The 20,113-nt window shown below is 31.8% G+C and overlaps 1 protein-coding gene across 1 annotated transcript; it reads right to left on the bottom strand.

Moving 5' to 3' along the window:
* Nucleotides 1-1,395: 1,395 nt before the first annotated feature.
* AGO3 (Argonaute 3) lies at nucleotides 1,396-19,452 on the bottom strand. Its single transcript, XM_090112034.1, has 17 exons — nucleotides 19,317-19,452; nucleotides 18,935-19,137; nucleotides 17,528-17,618; nucleotides 17,120-17,213; nucleotides 14,477-14,606; nucleotides 13,676-13,847; nucleotides 11,315-11,442; nucleotides 10,774-10,937; nucleotides 10,166-10,363; nucleotides 9,462-9,611; nucleotides 8,878-9,055; nucleotides 8,313-8,570; nucleotides 5,047-5,274; nucleotides 4,526-4,709; nucleotides 3,851-4,016; nucleotides 3,044-3,262; nucleotides 1,396-2,675 (listed from the first exon to the last, which is right to left on the bottom strand). Exons 2-17 carry the CDS (start codon nucleotides 19,133-19,135, stop codon nucleotides 2,411-2,413), a joined length of 2,826 nt encoding a protein of 941 aa, XP_089968160.1. The 5' UTR covers nucleotides 19,136-19,137; nucleotides 19,317-19,452; the 3' UTR covers nucleotides 1,396-2,410.
* Between the last annotated feature and the right edge of the window lie 661 nt (nucleotides 19,453-20,113).

The raw sequence follows: 20,113 nt of genomic DNA, 5'->3' as shown, positions 1-20,113 counted from the left end.
TTCGATTACTATGGTGACACTCGTAATACATAAACGTAAATATTACGTTGCAAATTTAATACGTGATATGAAATATTATATCGAAAACTTCCCCAAGTTTGCAGAACTTTTGGAATTTTTTTCACGACCATACAGCAAAAAATAATTTAATTGCAATTTTAACAATGTTCCGGAGTGCGGACAAGGTTGCAAAATGAGATTTATTGTCGTCCCAATGTACCATTCACTTGACCGATGTTTGAAAACTTTTGGAATTATTGTGAATTGATTGTCTTGACTGACTGTACAGGGTGTAATCGTTAAGTGTGCACAGGCGATTATTCCGTACTTAACTATTGCAGAAATCAAAAAACTTAAAACTGATATCGAAATTCCTTTAATATCAAATGAGTAAATTGACAATATTTTTTTTTAAAATAAAACGAGAAATATCCAAAAATTTTACATTAAACACGCAGCATTATTCTCTTCTTATGTATACGACATCACAGTTTTCTAAAAAAGAAAAAAAAGATCCGTGTCGCAGATTTTAGAGTAATAATAATTATAAAAATAAGAATACCCGTAACTATGTGACTATTTTCCTTTTTTGCGAACATACAGTGTGTATGTAAGGTAATTAATTATGTGTATCGAAATCAAAGAGTATTGACGAATGAATTAAATTGGTATTACAGTTATTATATTGGTAAGTTTTATTACAAGATATAAAAAATACAAATCGACGCATGTGTATGAAATTAAAGTTAATACAATTTAACTTGCAATATCTAAAATCACATAATATGTTATGGATTACTAAAAACTATTCACTTACTAAAATTTTACAGTGTAACATAATATTACATAACAATTCTAGCTCGACTACTTATAAAACTAATTACTAATAATAATATGAACTTTATACTAACAATTTAGAGGAAAATATTATGTAGTTCTTTGTGCACTTTGTCACTTACAATAATTATGGGACCCAACTTAGAATCAAATTAAATGAGTACTAACATAGAAATCAAATGTGTGCTTTTTTAACATTGCTGTATAGTTAATCGACTGTTATTCAAGACAGCAATTATTGCATTGCCATTTTTTATTTCACGCGCGTAATGCTTGGTTTACAAGGGTTAAGTAACTAAGTGCGTGCTCTTCACGTACACTAATACTAGCTTTCCGACCGTGTCTTCGCTCGCGTTTTCAAAGAAAAATCAGCATAGTTCTAGTTCCCGTGGGTTTTCCGGGATAAAATCTATTCTGTGTTTATCCAAGTTACCCTCTAGATGAGTACTACATTTCATTGTAATCGATTCAGTAGTACTTGCGTGAAAGAGTAACAAACATATCTACACATACACATTCATCTTCAAATTATCGCATTTATAATATAAGTACCACCGTTCACACATTGGGACTTAGTATAAGCGACAAGAACTAAGCACTTAGTTGCGAAGCCCGTGTAAACCGGCGTAATATTTTGATGAAAATGCAAGATTCTACCTCCAGATAATAAAAAGGTAAGCGAATTCTAAAAAATTATGAACAGAGCCATTTTTTTCATATAAGATGCCTTTATTGACGAAATATAATCCAAACCCAACATTTTTAATCTTGTACATTTGTCAGCTTGTCATTTTCAATTGAGTTGATTCACAATAATCTCAAAAACGGCTTAACCAATTTGGTTCGTATATAAATAAATCCATGTAGGCGAAAGCCGAAATCGTTAGAAAAGGTGGGCTCATTTGTAAATGCTACAAAACATTATGAAATCAAAATTATTCAAACGACACATTGTAGCCATTTATTTTTTGTCTCTCTTAAATAAAAAATCAAACATTAATGGTATTACCACAAAATAATTTAACACAGTCTAGCTTTAAACCAGGGATCTGTCACTTGGTGTCTATGTGAAATACGACAAAGCCAGATTAAAGAGAACCCGCGCTTAAAGTTAAACCATGTCTAAAGTTTTTTGTGGTAAGATAGTATGTAAGTAATTCACAATACTTAGAAATTATTAATTCAGAGGACGTTATTTTCAGAGGTAGAGAAGTAAGAGTATCACTTTATTTTATACCTACATTTTTGTCCAAAAATTTGAAAAAGTTAATTTTAATATATCCTTGTTACGGTGGGCTAATTTGCTTAATCTAAAACGAATTTGTTTCTAATAAAAGGTACCTTTGGTACAAATGTATAGTGAGCATACTGACATAATATTTTAAGAATATTTTATTAGTATGAAAAAATATAGATATAAGTAGGTACTACAAGAAAAATAGCTAATCTTGTCCTACTAAATACGGCAAATATGTCATACTGTGTTGAGCCAATTATAATACAAATGTGATAACAACGTATCTATATAATATAATACATATTTTACTTTCTTGCAGTATGTTAAATATAGATTTTATAGGAAAAACAGCTTATCCGCCAATGCATCAGACGGTGTATCATGTATACTTTGTCCTACCAAATACGCCAATCTATGTGCATATTGGCAAGGGGCTGGAACTCGTACTGTTCCGGGCCAATTGTAATACAAATGGCACATTTTGTATGTAAGCCGTTGGCATTGATCCGGGGACATTGGACTATCGTCGTGGACCACTACATAGTGGGTTGGTGTGACTGTACCTTGGTTCACCTTTTGGGAGACTATGAGGAAATCGTACCTGGAATGTTAATGGATTGTGTTAGGACAGAAATGTAATAAAAACAAGACTGTTTTTTGTGACGAAATTTTAGTGTTATTAATTTTTAAATTAAACTAGTAGTAGAGATAGACTAAATATCATAAATCATAATATAGTATTTAAAAAAAGAACAATGGACAAAATTGTACTGTCAATAATGGAATTTAATTGATGTATCAAAGAAAATTGGTGTATAATAAAATCGTTACTTCAAAAATCCTGAACATTTATTCAAACTACATATATACATCCACAGACTTAACATATTTAAATGACGTCATATATACATATTATTTTATACTTTTTTCTACCAAAAACAAATCTAAAACCTTATAAAAAATACTCACCAATTTCGTCTAGTAATATCGTGATCTACCACAGTTCCCGGCGGCGGATTTTCCAATCCTTGATGTGATTTCATAAAGATCCTCGTGTTAATTCTCTTCTGTACCACAATGTATGTAAGCATTGGTTCGTACACTTCGCCAAAGCTTGAGAAACACACTTTCATTTGTGGTATCTCATAATCTTGTATTAATTTTAACTGACCATCACCTACACCGTCCCTGTAAATAATAAGTACATATTTGATTTTGTTACAATCTTTTTGCCAAAAATCTTCTGAATTTGACAATAGACGTGGTTGCTTCTAAATACATTATTTACATATTTGACGCTGCATTGCTATTGTAATTTAAAAAATGCTAATTTTGTTTTAAATGTTTAAATGGGACATTTCTATATCCGATTGAAAATTCGAATTAAATCCACGAAGCGTTACTGCTACTAAATAATGATAATACTTAAACAAGTATGTGTAGTAGCAGAATAATCAATTTCTACCAACAAAATAACAAAGCTTGAGACATCGTATTACACTAATATTCTGCCGGTAATCCATACTAATATTATAAATGCGAAAGTAACTCTGTCCGTCTGTTACTCAATCACGCCTAAACTACTGAACCAATTTGCATGAAATTTGGTATGGAGATATTTTGATAACCGAGAAAGGACATAAGCTACCTTTTATTTCGAAACGTGTACCACGGGCGAAGTCGGGGTGGACTACTAGTAGTTCAATATTTTTATAAAAGTTTTCCATTTATTTTCAAAAATTTATCATTCTGTACCCCAATCGAAAAAAAACTTACCTAAACATAATAATCCTCTCAGGCAAGCGTCCATTGACTCTCAGGAAATGTTTCAAAGAGTCGACCAAACAGGCCTTCAACTTGTCCACTATTTCTTGACCCCTCTCTTGGAACACCACTCTAGAATACCAGTGCGTCATAGATTGGTTGTACGAGGCTACGAATGCTGCAAAGAAATATTTTTAATTTAGTAATTTGTATACACTTTACACACATTTTAACATAAATAGGCATAGATAGATGATATGTAATATAATAATTAGTTGGTTATATAGTTAGTTAAATAGTTAGTAAATAGTTAGTTTGGCAAAAATGAGAAAAGAATAGGCGTTAGTTTAATTGCAATCACGGATTTACCATAGTAGCAAAATTTTATTTAGAATTTTATGAGCAAGTATATATTATAATGCAGTTCGTATATATGGAAGTGCATCTAATAAATGTAAATATTATCATTTTTTACTCAATTATTTTCTGATTACCTAATTTAATCTAAAAACTCACTAAAAACTAAAACATAAATATTACTTTGTAACTAATTACTATTGAACTATTCTGATGTAATGTATCGGGAAGGCACAGACTCTCGAAAGCTATATTGGGAGTCTGGGGTCTATATTATGATGTAAGGAACCTTGTTCAATAAATGATTTTTATTTTATTATTTTTACTTACAGCAGACACTGCGTCTCTTTCTAGCGGGATCGTGGTATGAATCGATACCAATAACCATAGCACTTTTAAACGGAATGCTAATACTCCACAAAGTACCGCCCAGTTTGCAGTTAATTTGTAACAGAATCTTCTGCGTAATGGCGCGAATCTTCTGACTGTTCATTATTGTACGCGCGTTTATTACCTGGTTGGAATAACAATAAGTTTTTCAATAAGTATAATGTAAAATTTTATAGATTAAACAATGAACATATCTTCAGAGTGAGTTTTTTTACGTCAATTACGTTTTAACTATAATTCATACCATAAAATATTGGAAAATTAAAAATAATGTGACGTAATTATTCATTAATAATTATTAGGTTTAAAACTTTAAATTTCACTATTTGTTACACATATGTTTAACAAATAGTGAAATTTAAAGGTTTAAGTATCTATAATTGTAATGTTATTTTAATGAAAACAATTGATTTGTCCTGTTTTAATTCAGACCTTATCAAAGGTAACCTAAACTATTTTACCTGAGACGCTACAGGATTATCAGCACAGCATATCTTCTTTATAGCTGCATATCTATCGTCTCTACTCGTTGGACAGATCGCTACAACCAATTGTAGCTGAGACGTTATAGTCTTCTTTAAACTCATGACGTAGGCATCAGTTCGATCATTTGGTAGTCTTACAAGGTTCGGTTCGGCTACTTTTATGCCCATTGGTGTACAGTTCCGCTTTACTGTGTCTACGAAGTTCTGTAAGTAGATACAAAATATATAAGCAGAGGAATGACATCAATAATTTTTTGGGTTTGATTTGTAGTATCCCCGTGACTATGATCGCTAATGTGTTCGTAATTCGCGATAAATAATATAATAAATTAATCGCGTTTAAAATCCGTTAAAAGTTATAATGGCTTTAATTTCTAAATGATTATAATTATATTGTATACTAGCTGTGCCCGCGACTTCGTCCGCGTGGAATAGTGACTGCATAGTAGTTACTACTTAACACACAATTATTGAGTAAACACGTCTTGAAACACGTACTATCATATACAACTAAATTATAAGTACTTACACATTATTATAAAGTTAAGAAATAAAATAAATAATAACACAAAAGAACTGTTAGTAAAATTTATTACTAAACTGAGCTATAAAACTTAGGTACAGAAGAGTTCAAAATTTCCAGGATGTGGTTATTCTCCCGCTCCCATATTCCTTCTACTTTCACAGACTTTCAACTTTTCCCTTTCACCCCTAGTAAATGGCAGAACCGATTTTGATCTAAATTCTAAACCATGTCTAATCATACCTATATATTATGTACATGTCATATCCTTTTTTTTGGTACTCCATTTGGATTATACAGTATCCCCACTATCACCCCAAGGTATATGTATATGTAATAAACAGATTAACCAATTATGATAAAACATGACTAATTGTAATTCACACGTCATTTGATATGCCGCTTGATTATATTATTTGACCACATTCGATTATTCATTCCCACTTTTACCGCTATAAATCAATAAATGGATGAACCGATTTTGATTGAATATGCCTCATCATACTTCTCACGTCAGGTCATGCCCTTTCATTTGATATGCCACTTGGGTATATTATTTGACAACTTTTATTCCCACTTTTATACCTATATCCAATAAATGGATGAACCAATTTTGATAAAATATGTCTTATTGTACTTTACACGTCATGTCTTTCATTAGATAAGTCACTTGAGTATATTTGATAAAATTTATTTATTTATTCCCACTTTTACCCCTATATCAAATAAATGGATGAACCGATTTTGATAACATTGGACTACTTAATTGTTTCTGACAGGTCGTCTTTTTTCATTTGATATATCACTTGGGTATAACAGACAGCATTCGTTTTTCTCATTCCCACTTTTGCCCTACATATAATTATTGGATGAACCGATTTTGATTAAATATGCCTCATTATACTTCTCACGTCAGGTCATGCCCTTTCATTTGATATGCCACTTGGGTATATTCGACAACTTTTATTCCCACTTTTATACCTACATATTATATCCAATATATGGATGAACCAATTTTGATAAAATATTATGTCTTATTGTACTTTACACGTCATGACTTTCATTAGATACGTCACTTGAGTATATTTGATAAAATTTATTTATTTATTCCCACTTTAACCCCTATATCAAATAAATTGATGAACCGATTTTGATATAATTTGACTTGTTGTTACTGACAGGTCGTCTTTTTTCATTTGATATATCACTTGGGTATAACAGACAACATTCGTTTTTTGCATTCCCACTTTTACCCCTCTACTATATAATAAATGGATGAACCGATTTTGATTAAATACCTATGCCTCATTATACTTCTCACGTCAGGTCATGCCCTTTCATTTGATATGCCACTTAGGTATATTTGACAACTTTTATTGCCACTTTTATCCAATAAATGGATGAACCAATTTTGATAAAATATGTCTTACTGTACTTTACACGTCATGTCTTTTATTAGATACGTCACTTGAGTATATTTGATAAAATTCATTTATTTATTCCCACTTTTACCCCTATATCAAATAAATGGATGAACCGATTTTGATAAAATTTGACTAATTGTTTCTGACATGTCGTCTATTTTCATTTGATAAATCACTTGGGTATAACCTACAACCTACATTAACAACTAACATTCGTTTTTTTCATTCCCACTTACCCCTAAATAATATAATAAACAACTAATGTAACAAAAAAACGCATCTAATTCGTATTACCCGTTAGCGAGCTACGGTGGCACAGACAGACACGCAATACACATATAGCGGACATAACACCCCTCTTTTTGCGTCGGGGGTTAAAAATATAATACCTACGACATAATTTCAAAGACCTTTTATATAGAAAATTTACCTAGAAGTAACCATAATGCTATTCGTGCAGGTTTTAGACTTATGAGCAAAAATCTAAATAAAGTTCCTTTGACCCCCCCTACTACCCACTCAGCATAACCCCCCCCCCCCCACGCTTGGGAACTTTCGATATGATCATCTGGACATGTCAAGGAATAACTTTAGCGTATAATTTACGTAATAAAGTAATTCATGTATAGAATGCCTTAGCAAATGTTCGCTGTGATTACTTAAATGGTCATAACTTTTTTATTTATGAACCGATTGACATGAAATAAACACTAAATGTTAAATGAAGCTTACCACGATATATTAGTGAAAACCGCATTTAAATCGGATAAGCCGTTTCTGAGATTAGCGTGTTCAAACATACAGACAAACAGACAAACCGACAAACAGACAAACAGACAAACAGACAAAAATTTTTTTAACGACAGTTTTGGGTTTGGGATCGATTTAGTAATAACCCCTGCTAATTTTTTTTTACATATTTTCATTGTACAGACACCACTTTTCTAGAATTTTATTATATGTATTGATGATGATTATTATAAATTATAAAATTATTCCTTTAATTAGAATGCAGAATGGTTACAATTTCCATTTGTTTCTCTTTTAATTTGGGAAATATAAACTTAATTTTCATATGTAAAGTATACATATGATTTATTAATGAATATAATTACACATGTCTCAAAGGTAAAATATTTAAAGACATACTTAAACAAATGTTTGATATTTTGGAATGGTATCCGTCTTACGCTTTTTCGATCAGGTCACGTGTCCTGACGCGAGTTTAAGATTTTATACCCATTACAGAAAAAGTGCTCAACGCCGCTAAAGAAGTTTTTACTTCAAAAACTCACCATAGTAACATTCTTATCCCTATCTGTATATAACACGGCCCAACTATTGATATCCACAGCTTGCATTACGGGATTCCTTGTGACTTCTGCGTTCCACTCTGCATTTGGTTTCCCCGGCACTTTCACATTATTGCCAAAGTAAAGTGTCTCTGGTGGGAGGGTCCTCGCTACAATGTTTATTGTTTCTGGGGCCAGGCTTAACCCCCAGCCTTTGAGACGGTTTTTAGCTGTCTCGTTGTTTAACACATTGCTTATGTACTGTAATTTAATAAATGAAAGTTGGATTTTTAAAGAATATTTTCTCGTTTAATTATATAATACTTGTATCTACGCTTTGTGTATTTTTGAAACATCATCAAACTTGATTTTACTGTATATTTTAAAGGTTTTACTTTTGCTGTATAATGAACATGAGGAAACAATGATTTGATTGTCTTGTATTATAATTTTTTTCTTTATGGATTCCATTTCCATTCCAACCTAACAAATGAATATTAAATGAATGTCATAAATTATAATATAATTCATACTTGAATGCCTAATACGAAATTTCAAACAACCAAACCTTTTTAAAAGCGGCATAACGTTGGTTAGGCGTAATACGAGTGTATGTCGCTACATCCTTCATTAATTTAAAGTTACTCCGTTGATCGTCAGTTAGACCTGTGAGCTGACATAACTCAGGCACTAAGCATATCATGTAGTCTATCGGTTTTTCCGAACCGGGTACGCGTTTTGACTCCCTAAAATAAAATAAAAATATAGAATTAAAAGGGAAAAAAATAATAATATAAGGATGATATAGCTATTTGTACAGTTTACTCTAAATATAGGTAATAATAACATTCTGATTTGGTGGAGATTGTTGATGGTTGAATTAAAGAAATGACTACATATGCACTTCTAAAGTTAACATTTAAATAAAATTATTGAATTTCAGATGAAATTTTTTGAAATTTAAATTTTTTTACGGATTTTAAACGTTAATTTCTAAATGTATAATACTCGCGTAAAATCAAACACTAGAAAATACTATGAAGTTTTTAGTTAATTATTTTTAGGCAAAATTATTTATATAACACTCATGTTTCTTTTATCCTTTATAATTCAATATTGCAATCCAGATATGTTATATACTTTTATATTCACCTTGATATAAGCATAGGCTGGTCCCAATCCATGATATCAATACCATAATTCTTCTTGTAGTAGTCAATGTATGATATCTGTATTGTTTCACCTTTCTCCTTTTTTTCAAATGTTGATTTTGGTGTCATTGTATCATCAATACTGTCCACACTAAAAACAAATAAAATAAAATTATAACGCAACTTACGTTATTGTCATTATTTTAGAACAAAACTTTGGTTTAATGACTGATTGATTTCTTTAAAAGAAAGGAAAAATTAATCAGAAGAAACATTATATTATAAAATAATAATATATGAAAAATAACTTATTTATAACAATCCAGATGCTGTTGATTAATTGCAAGTTTATCAAATTTTTTATTATCCTAACAATACACTATTTAAGCTATGACAAATATAATTAACCCAAATATATTTAAATTCGTTCACTCATTCTTAACTTGCACTGTAACTAACATGATTTTCTTTTATAGAAATAGAAATAGAAAGCGTTTTATTTGCCACCATTTAAAAAAATATAAATCTTAGTAATACACAAATCAGAAAAAAAAAGATAGCAATGGAGGCAAAAAGAACTCGCTATCAGCGAAGCAGCAACCATTATTTAAAATGTATTGCTGCACAGATTTACATTTTACGTCTATGACAGGAGATAAATGTAGAAAATATTTTTAATCTCGAGAAACACTCGCTACAACTTACCGGAACAATTTCTTATTATACGTCGTCATAACAGAGCAACTAATTAATTTCTCCGATAGTGCCCGTTTCCAATTGGCACCCTCTTGTTGTGCCGTTTCTTTTATAAGAGATAACACAGATTGTGTTCTCAACACGCGTGACGTAGAATCTAATGTTAACATTAGACCTCCTTCGTATTCGTCTACTGCTGTTACATATCTGTTAAATAGTAAAATAGCGTTAAATAGTAGTTAAATAAGTTGTATTCACTGTAATAAATGTTTCGTACTGATTACAATTAATAGAATAACAGATTATATTATGTTTAGTACATATAAGAAGTTCCCTAAAACTATGTAAGTATACTGTGATATTTAGTTTTAAAACATTCAAATGGTTTGATACAAATAGGTGTTTTCAAATATTTGAAATAGCTATAATAAAGAGGGTACACAATAATAAAGATTTTTTGTGTGGAGGAACCAAATATTTGCGTAAAATTACTATGAAGTTAATCCTGAGCCTAAAGAGCCTGCAATTTCTATTTTATAAAATAGAAATTATAAAACATCATACTTATAATATTTTTCTATATATCCTAGAATGTCTTAATATACAAAACAACATACCCAGGCCAAACTTCCAACTTATACTGTGGAATTTGTATAGCGGCGTGTTGGTTGAAGTGTTGTCTTCCAAATCGTACTAGGTCTAAATCGTTCATAATGTGCTTGAACAGTAGATTATATATGTGTATCATTTCACTTAGTCGACGCGTACGACGAAACGTTATCTAAAAATCAAATAAAATGGATTACGAACGAATTTTACCATGAAAAAAATGTTTTATTGTAGAACATCATGATTTAATGACACATGCAAGCAAATGAGAATGATGTTTCTTTTTACACGCTTTATTTTGTGTGTAATTATAACTTGTGTAACATATTAAAAATAGCAACAAACATGTGTTATTTTCAACAAGCAACAGCACTGCCTGTATTTCCAAAATCTCTTCTTGCGTGAATGAGTATATACCCTTATAAAATAACATACATCCATCCTTATAAAATTTCGCTTTTAAAATGATAGTAGGATGATGAATTCAGAACCACTTCAGTAAATTTTATTCACAATATTCAATAATCAAATTAATATTAAAATACTTACGGTCAAATTAACTTTGCTGTTATCATAAGGATTAGTGGACTCTAACTGCATCACATCACTCGGCAATCTGTGTGGTACATATAAAGTTGTCCCGTCAAATGTCTTTTCTTTGAATAAATGACGATGTTCTGTAAACAGAGGAATTATTGATTATTTCGTAGTTTTAACACTATAATAGTTAGTGTAAATTGTGTATGAATAAAAGTTGCATTTGATTGTGTGAAGTACACACAATATAATGTATTGATATTTAAAACAAACACACAAGAACAACTGTTCAAAAGCTGCATTAATTTAATAATAATTATATGTCTTTCTAAGGGTAGAGTCATAGTATTAAAGAGTTTAGTAGTGTTAAATTTAAAACTTATTTAAAAAATGTATTAGTTCAGACAAAATCCATGGAGGGTTGTCGCGTAAGAACTACAGGACATTTCTTTGGCATATTATGATATATATATTATGTATACCCGGCGCGGCCTAAGATGATCCCTATGACAGTTCGTCTTAGTGATTGCTCGTATGATGGATCGTGTCGATACTTTACTATTTTATAGGCTAAGGTGGTTTGCATTCAGCCACGTCGGTAAACATGTTTTTACAAATATTATAAAATGAATTTTTAACGTCTATTATGTAAACGAAACGGTAAGTAAAACGAAAGTTTTCCAAAACATAAAAATGCACCTTATCATTTTCTCGTAATCTTTAACCAGTTTAACACAAGTGTATATTATTTTATCATGAAAATGGAATCCCCCATTTAATTTTTCTAAAAAACTTATATTATCATAGGTAAGTAAATTAACGCGAACGGTAATTAATTAATTAATTATGCTGCGATCTTCTGTTCCATTCAATAGAGAATGAACTATAGCTTAAGCATGGAAAAAATGTGAACTCGTTTCCATTATCGAAATTTGTTTATCGATACTTTCCGCACTAGTCGATAAATGCCAACGATGTAAGTTTTGAAGGACGTAAACGTAAAGTCAGATTGATATAATTTCTCGTAAATGTTAAGAATTGTTATAATTCCAACGAATATCATTGTTATGGCATAAAGCTACGTAAAAATTAATAAATGCCATTTTTAGACGCCTCCAATACGTTTCTAATTTAATGGTGACGCCATTACAAGTTTGTCTCTTGAGAATAACTGTCAGTGTCATAGGGATCATCTTAGGCCGCGCCGGGTATAGATATAAGTTACATGTAATGTGAAATTATATTGTATAAGGACATGATTTTAAAAGAGCAACTATGGAGTTTCTTGCCAGTTCATCTCCATAGATACTGCTTTCCGAAACGGTGGTAAATTTAAAAAATGTAATGACGATTCAAAAGTGCTTCTAGAAGAAGTCTAATTGAATAAATAAATGTTTGAGTTTGAGTTTGGTTAAGATTCCATTTGTGAATCAAATACAAACATTCTTGTAACATTCAGAAACAGAGTTACATTTATCATTAAGATTATGTGCAAGGAATATGTGGAAGCACCATATTCATAATTATTATATACTAGCTGCGCTTCGCGGTCTCACCCGCGTGGCTCCGCTCCTGTTGGTCTTAGGTTATTGATATTAGATATATAGCCTACTAGGTTTCCGCCCGCGGCTTCGCCCGCGATGTCAAAGAAGAACCCGCATAGTTCGCGTTCCCGTGGGATTTCCGGGATTGCGTCATTTTCCCGGGATAAAAATTAGCCTATGTCCTTTCTCGGGTATCAAAATATCTCCATACCAAATTTCATGAAAATTGGTTCAGTAGTTTAGGCGTGATTGAGTAACAGACAGACAGACAGAGTTACTTTCGCATTTATAATATTAGTATGGATATAGCCTTCCTCGACAAATGGGCTATCTAACACCGAAAGAATTTTTCAAATCGGATCAGTAGTTGCTGAGATGAGCACGTTCAAAAAAACGAACTCTTCACCTTTATAGTATTAGCACAGAATACATAATAGTAGCTAAACGCTACAGAACGGACACTCTCCGCCTCCCGCCAAAATTAAACACTTACCTCACCCCGCACGATCGTGATTAAAATGGGCCACATTATTCTACAAGGACGATACGCAACGAAGATTGACAACATTAATCAAATTGACTTAAAGTAATTTTATTATTTTGGATTTGCGATTATCGTTTTTCGTAGAAAATGGTTAGATATTGTGCTGTTTACGGATGTATTTCATCAGAAAAACGCGATTTTTTTTTTACGCTAGTCACAAATGTGCCAACCATAAAGCGTTAACACACACATTTGCAGTCTCTACAGTGTGACTGTCAAAACGATCATTTTGTATGGAGTGTCCGGGGTGTGGTATTAGTAAGTATAGATTATCATCATAATTACCTCCAAGGAGTTTGAACCGCAGATGTTTGTGATCTTGATCAGGCTGGTACTTCACTTCATATTCAAACACATTGTTCTCTTCAAACTTGAGATATATAAAATTGGCCGTCACGTCACACGGGACACCCGACTCTCCCTTCTTCACAACTGGTGGGGTATCTTTAACTTCCCTCTGTTTAAACGAAAATATAATTAAAGTATAACAAGGAAATCTTAATATATATAAATCTCGTGTCATAATGTTTGTCCTCAATGGACTCCTAAACCACTTAACCGATTATAATAAAATTCGCACACCATGTGCAGTTCGATCCAACTTGAGAGATAGGATAGTTTAAAGTTTAAACATGTAGGTACCACGGGCGAAGCCGGGGCGGATCGCTAGTATTATAATGTAAAAAAGTATGCAAGCACTATTAAGTATTAATCAATAAGAGAGAAGTACTGTTTTTTACATGCATTAGTAGGTATAGTTCCTATATTTAATACTAAATCCAACAACATCATAAATAAACTAACAAGGAACTTGCTATAGTTATCTATAGTTCCTACTAGCTTCGCCCGCTTTGTCTAAAACATAATAAATTATATACTAAAACCTTCCTCTTGAATCACTCTATCTATTAAAAAAACCGCATCAAAATTCGATGCGTAGTTTTAAAGATTTAACCATACATAGGGACAGAGAAAGCAACATTGTTTTATACTATGTAGTGATAGTGATAATTAATTCCATGAGCAACAATATCACAAATTAACATACTAGTAACATGTAGGAGCGTAAATATACACATTACTTACAAAATATTTATTCTTTCCAATCGAAGACGGTACACTTGAAGCTATAGTACTGGCCGCCATTTGCTCAGTGACTGATTGAACTGTGCTGTCTCCGCTGCCCACTACCGATGATGAAGATTGAGCTGCCTTCCTGTAATTGCAGTCTCATTTCAGAAAGTGTAATTTTAACGTGATAACGTTTTTAAAATCGTTTTAGTCGGGTGACATGTTCAGAAACTTGTGTCACACCAAAACCTCACGAGCGCGATCGCAGGTATAACGAGAGAGAGACGGACCGATCTCTCGTCTCATCTCGAGCGCTGCCACCAATAAGACGTTATCACGTAAACATCTCGATCGTAAACCTACTTTACAAACAACCAATTTTTTAATTGTAACATTATTTTGTACTTACCTGAATAACTATACCTGCGTTATACAGTAACCTATTCTAATACAGTATTTAGATTGTCTAACTGTCCTATATACATAGCTTCATCTTCAACATATAAAACAAACTGAAAGATGTTTTAAGCTATTGCATAGCTTCTATCGCGGGCCTTGAGCGCGGGGACCGAATCGAGAAATTCCGTAACGAAAACACCTCACGCTCCCCACTCCGACGGGCTCGGAGGTGTGGCTTGAAGGCATGCTATGCAATAGCTTTACCGCAGCAGTCCCCGAGTGCCACACGTCTTTTTTTATTATAGAAGATTGAATTGTTACATATTATCAATCATATTAGTAAAATTGTTTCTTACTACTACCAATTGGATTGTTTGACAAACTGTTTGAATATCTCAAAATAATAAAAATATGGTATGTACACTGAACACACTTATCAAATCAAATAATCCAGATTATATCAAAATTTCAGACAAGGGATGAGTAGAGAAATCATTTTTGAAGTGAAACTTCTTTATGGGGGTTGGAAAAAAATTTAGTGTAACATTTTTTCGTTACGCGTGACTTTTTCTTATCCCTACCACGCGTGATTCGACGTATTTCTGTAAAGTTGCATATGGGTCAATCAATTTTTAAAGGTCCCGATCATAATTTTCTCGTATTTTTTTTTTAACTTAATTTTCAGCATTTTACTATTTCATTTAGAAGATAATTCTTCGTAGATTAAGATTATATAGGCAGCAGTGATGTTGATTACATACATTTGTGGATTTAACTTCACGAACCGATCTATTCACGGGAAATAATGTCCTTTGGACAACTTACACAATAGTACTTTTTTAAATGTTAAATTCCCTTCAGAATTAAAATAAATTCTTCTAATATTAAATAATAAATAATATTTTGATATTTGTTCTATTTCTATATATATTTATATATATATTTATTTATGTACGAAATATTTTTATTAAAATTGAAACGAATGATGTCTTTTGAACAACCAAACAATGTTTCATATATAAAAAAGTTTCAGTAAAGCGGAAATAGTGATATTTTTTACAAAAAAACTATTAAGGCGAGCTTGTTACGTATCGTATTATTGATTTTACTTAATTAAAATGAACTGATTCTCGATATAACTGAATGAATGAAGTATAATGTGATTTTCATATGGGGACATCTTAGTCGTCTTGATTTTTGAAATGTTAAAATTACAATTAAACTAGACATAAAATTGCGTAATAAAAATGTGTTCCCGAAACAGCCGAGTAATAAACAAAACATGAACTATTTAACTGTTAAAGTATAAGTTTTATATAATTATTGTCCTAGGGACAACCAAATTGTCCATGGTACAACCACTTTGGTTGGCCAAGTGACTGGTTGTCAGCGGGACATTTTAAAAATTTTGACCCGCCAAGCAAATACTATTGTTATTTTATATATTAATCTCAGCTCACACTAAATTATAGACGAAAGCGCATCTCGTGTAGTATAATTGATAACAATGCATCAAGTACTTATGTTTTAATCACAGTTGTCTGACGGACTGACAATAAAGCCACCCCACACTCACCAACGTTGCTCGGACGACTGTTGCCGTGATTTTATACAAATCAAAATGGCGTTTGAGCCCGACAGTTAATTATTGTGTTTAGCTTGTTGTTTAGGAATCTACCGCGCCATCTGTGTTTTGTTTTCATAACTAAATTACGGTTGTCTGTGAGACCTGTGCCATGTAGATGATTTATGGGGACAAAAGTAAAATGCCTGAAAATCGTATTATATCCAATAAAAAAAAAATATTTGTATGTTTTTATGTCAATAATCATTAACTGAAACAAGAAGTGTATTTGGTATGTATGGTCGTGATAGTATGTGTTCGTGATGCGAAGTTTGTTAATGCATTGTAGCTTGGGGACAAATGTGATAGTACTGGAAAATTGCATTTAGTCTCTGGACAACCATGAAACTACGCACAAATTAATAAAACAATTAAAATTTTGTTTACAATAATGTTAGAAAATATTAAAAAGAATATAATTAAAACCAATTTAACTCTTTATGATTTCATGTTTATTAATTATCGTTCAGGGACATGATGCGTGTACCGTCGGACCATTAAAAGTTGATCGACCCATATACTAAATTATTTTTTAAAAAATAAGGTCATAAAGAAGTTGCACTTCTTACGTGTGTACACTAGTACATGCACACATTTTTTATTTTTGAAGTTGGTTAAATAGTAGGTAAACTTACAAGTGCTGCAATAGTTTAATGCCTCTGCCGAGGCCAGGCCCAGGCACTGGTGTAGGTCGCACATCAGAAGCTGGACATATTATTGGTCCAGATGCTAAAAAATAATAAGTGATCATGCAACCTCAAGAAAATATAAAACATGAAACATATGAGTGTAAATTTATTCTGCACAAAATTTGTATATTATAAATTTGAAAATTTACATATCAATTGCTTTTCTATTCAGTTATAATAAATATGAAATTGAAGCTGTTAAATTAATAACTAACTGAACTGACTAATATATTTCAACCACAATTAGGTGGCACATTTGTTGGATACTTGCTATAAGATATTTATTCATATTAATTATACTATAATTGCTAAAGTTTTCTACATTTAACAAAGGAAGTAAAGATTTACACATACCACTAGGAACACCAGGTTTTTGATGCATCTTATTCAGCATTGCAGCAATTTTACCCCTACCACCTACTGTAGATGGTGCAGCTGAACCAACCTATAGAGATAGAAAAATCACTAAATTGTATAAAAAAAAAGTTGTTTTCTCTGTCCCTATGACCTATGTCTATGTCTCTGTCCCTATGCTTAATTCTTTAAAATGCAACGGATTTTGAAGTCGTTTTTTTTTAAAGAGAGTGATTCAGGAGGAAGGTTTTAGTATACTATGCGTGCCAAATAAGAATAGGACTGTCAAGACGCCATATTGTTCAGTAATACGCGCTAACTTCATTACCAAAGCGTATGGTGTGCAAAAAAATCAATAAAGAAATTATATTCAGTTTAAATATTTAATGTACGCTTTGTTGGTATTTCTAATACATTTGACGCCAAATTTATTATGAATGAGTAGAATTTGAAAATAAAAGCACGTATATAAAAAAAACATATATATTATTTCAGTTTTTATCAATCGGATAATATTTCCTCTACACCACTTAACACAGCGTCATCGTCGTCGTATTCTGAATCTTCATTGCTGTCGCTGTCACTGCTATCTCCGCATTAACTATGAAAATGTTAACTTTTTATGAATACTGTTTCCATACCTGTATAATTAATTTATCCATAATCCATCAGTGAAATTCAATAAATAGTATTTTTTAATGAATATAACGATTATACAATAATTAAATATAATCATGAACAATAAAAAATAATTATATGAAAATTCTTTTTCGCACATTTTTTTGCTGGCAGTACTAATTTGATAGTTTTTGTGTGAAGTTGGCAGCGAGCGCGGTCCTATTCTTAGTTGGCACGCATAGTATACCAAACTAGCTTACCGCCCGCGGCTTCGCCCGCTTGACTAAAACCTAATAAATTATATACTAAAACCTTCCTCTTGAATCACTATCTATTAAAAAAAGCCGCATCAAAATCCGTTGTGTAGTTCGAAAGATTTAAGCACATAAAGGGACATAGGGACAGAGAAAGTGACTTTGTTTTATACTTTGTAATGATTTATTAGGTTCTAGACAAATAATGTGCAGTAATGTGCCTTGTGGTTTCACCCAGGACGAACCAGATGCCAAAATTAAATATTTTCATAGGTAAAGGTTACAGGTAACCGAGTGTACTTTACTAATATGTTTCAGTTGTTTCTAGCGAAAGATTACTCTTTGGCTGAAGTATAAATACATAGTTGACATTGATCTTTCTTCACTATTTTTTTCATTTATAATATCTGTAGGATATAATATTTAAGAATGCCCAAAGTCATTAATGCTAAGCTTTATGTCACAATAGTTTATAAAGAAATCACATAACTCAAAAGGAACCATCACCATCATCCTCATAGTCGTAGATACTCACAGCACTTGGCGCCACACTTGGCGCCACACTCGATACTTCACTCGCTGCATAACTAGGAGCCACGCTTGAAACAGCGGTAGAAGGTTCACTAGAACCTGGGCTCTTATGTGACGCATCCTGGCCAGGTGCCTCCGATCTTTGAGCTCTTAACGCCTGGATTAAAGCAAGGCCTCGACCACGACCCTTCGAAGCGTCTGCCATTTCTAAAATATATCGCCTAATGTAACTATAAATAACTATATTAAACTGTGGGTAAGCGTGATATCAATGATCAAAATTTGTCCACTCAACAAGTTTTTCTAAAAGTTACTTGAAGGATTTCAAATGTTTCCAAATTTTATTGAATATAAGGTGAATAATGTTTGTGTTAAAGAATACTTACTCTTTGCTTACACTTAAAAATATATATTTAGGTAATAAACACTTTAGAAACAAAGTTATATGTTAGAACTTTTGTGTTCTACCCCGCGAAAATCGAGATTCTTGCGTGCTGCACAATCGCAGAAACAACCACAAACAAGGAAAATTTATCAATCCAAACGTCAAACTTCTAACTTTTTTTTTATTCATTTCATGACCATAGACAATACATATTATATATTACAATAGGCACAGAGTATGTAATATAGATACTAGTTTTAGCTAATGCGCTTAGTACACCTCTCTAAATTTAGGTCATTTATATTTTAGGAATAATTAGAAGCTTCTGATCACAATGTTCTACATTCAGAAAGTAAATCAGATAGATAATCTTCATGAGATTACGAATTTTTAAAAGCTAATAATTAAGATTGTTTATATATATATTCAGCACCCGCTGGTTCGACAATTACAGTAGTATAAATACTCTAAGGACACTCATTATAATCTTTATTATTTGATTTGGTTTCTATATTCAGGACAGTCTACAGCACCTTCTTATTTCTAAATGACCTTTTAAGTTCTATTGTACCCACTTTTGTTATGTTGGCAGCACAATAAAGTGTTTAAAATAAATAAATAAATAAATAAATTTAGGAAGGTGTGATGAGCGCATTATTCCTACTCTAATTTTGTATGGATATATTCTGTGGATATATTTATAATTCAGGACCTTAAAGCCTTAATTGCTCCGAGTTATAGCCATTTTTTATAGGCAACATTTGACAGTTCAACAAAATTCAACAATGTAACCTAGTA

This window comes from Colias eurytheme, chromosome 17 (assembly GCF_061535395.1).
Source record: "Colias eurytheme isolate Ceu_HAF_F1 chromosome 17, ilColEury1 Martin Lab GWU primary, whole genome shotgun sequence".
In the NCBI taxonomy this organism is placed as follows: domain Eukaryota; kingdom Metazoa; phylum Arthropoda; class Insecta; order Lepidoptera; family Pieridae; genus Colias; species Colias eurytheme.
The sequence above is the reverse complement of the archived record's forward strand: the minus strand, read 5'-3'. Positions and strand labels throughout refer to the sequence as shown.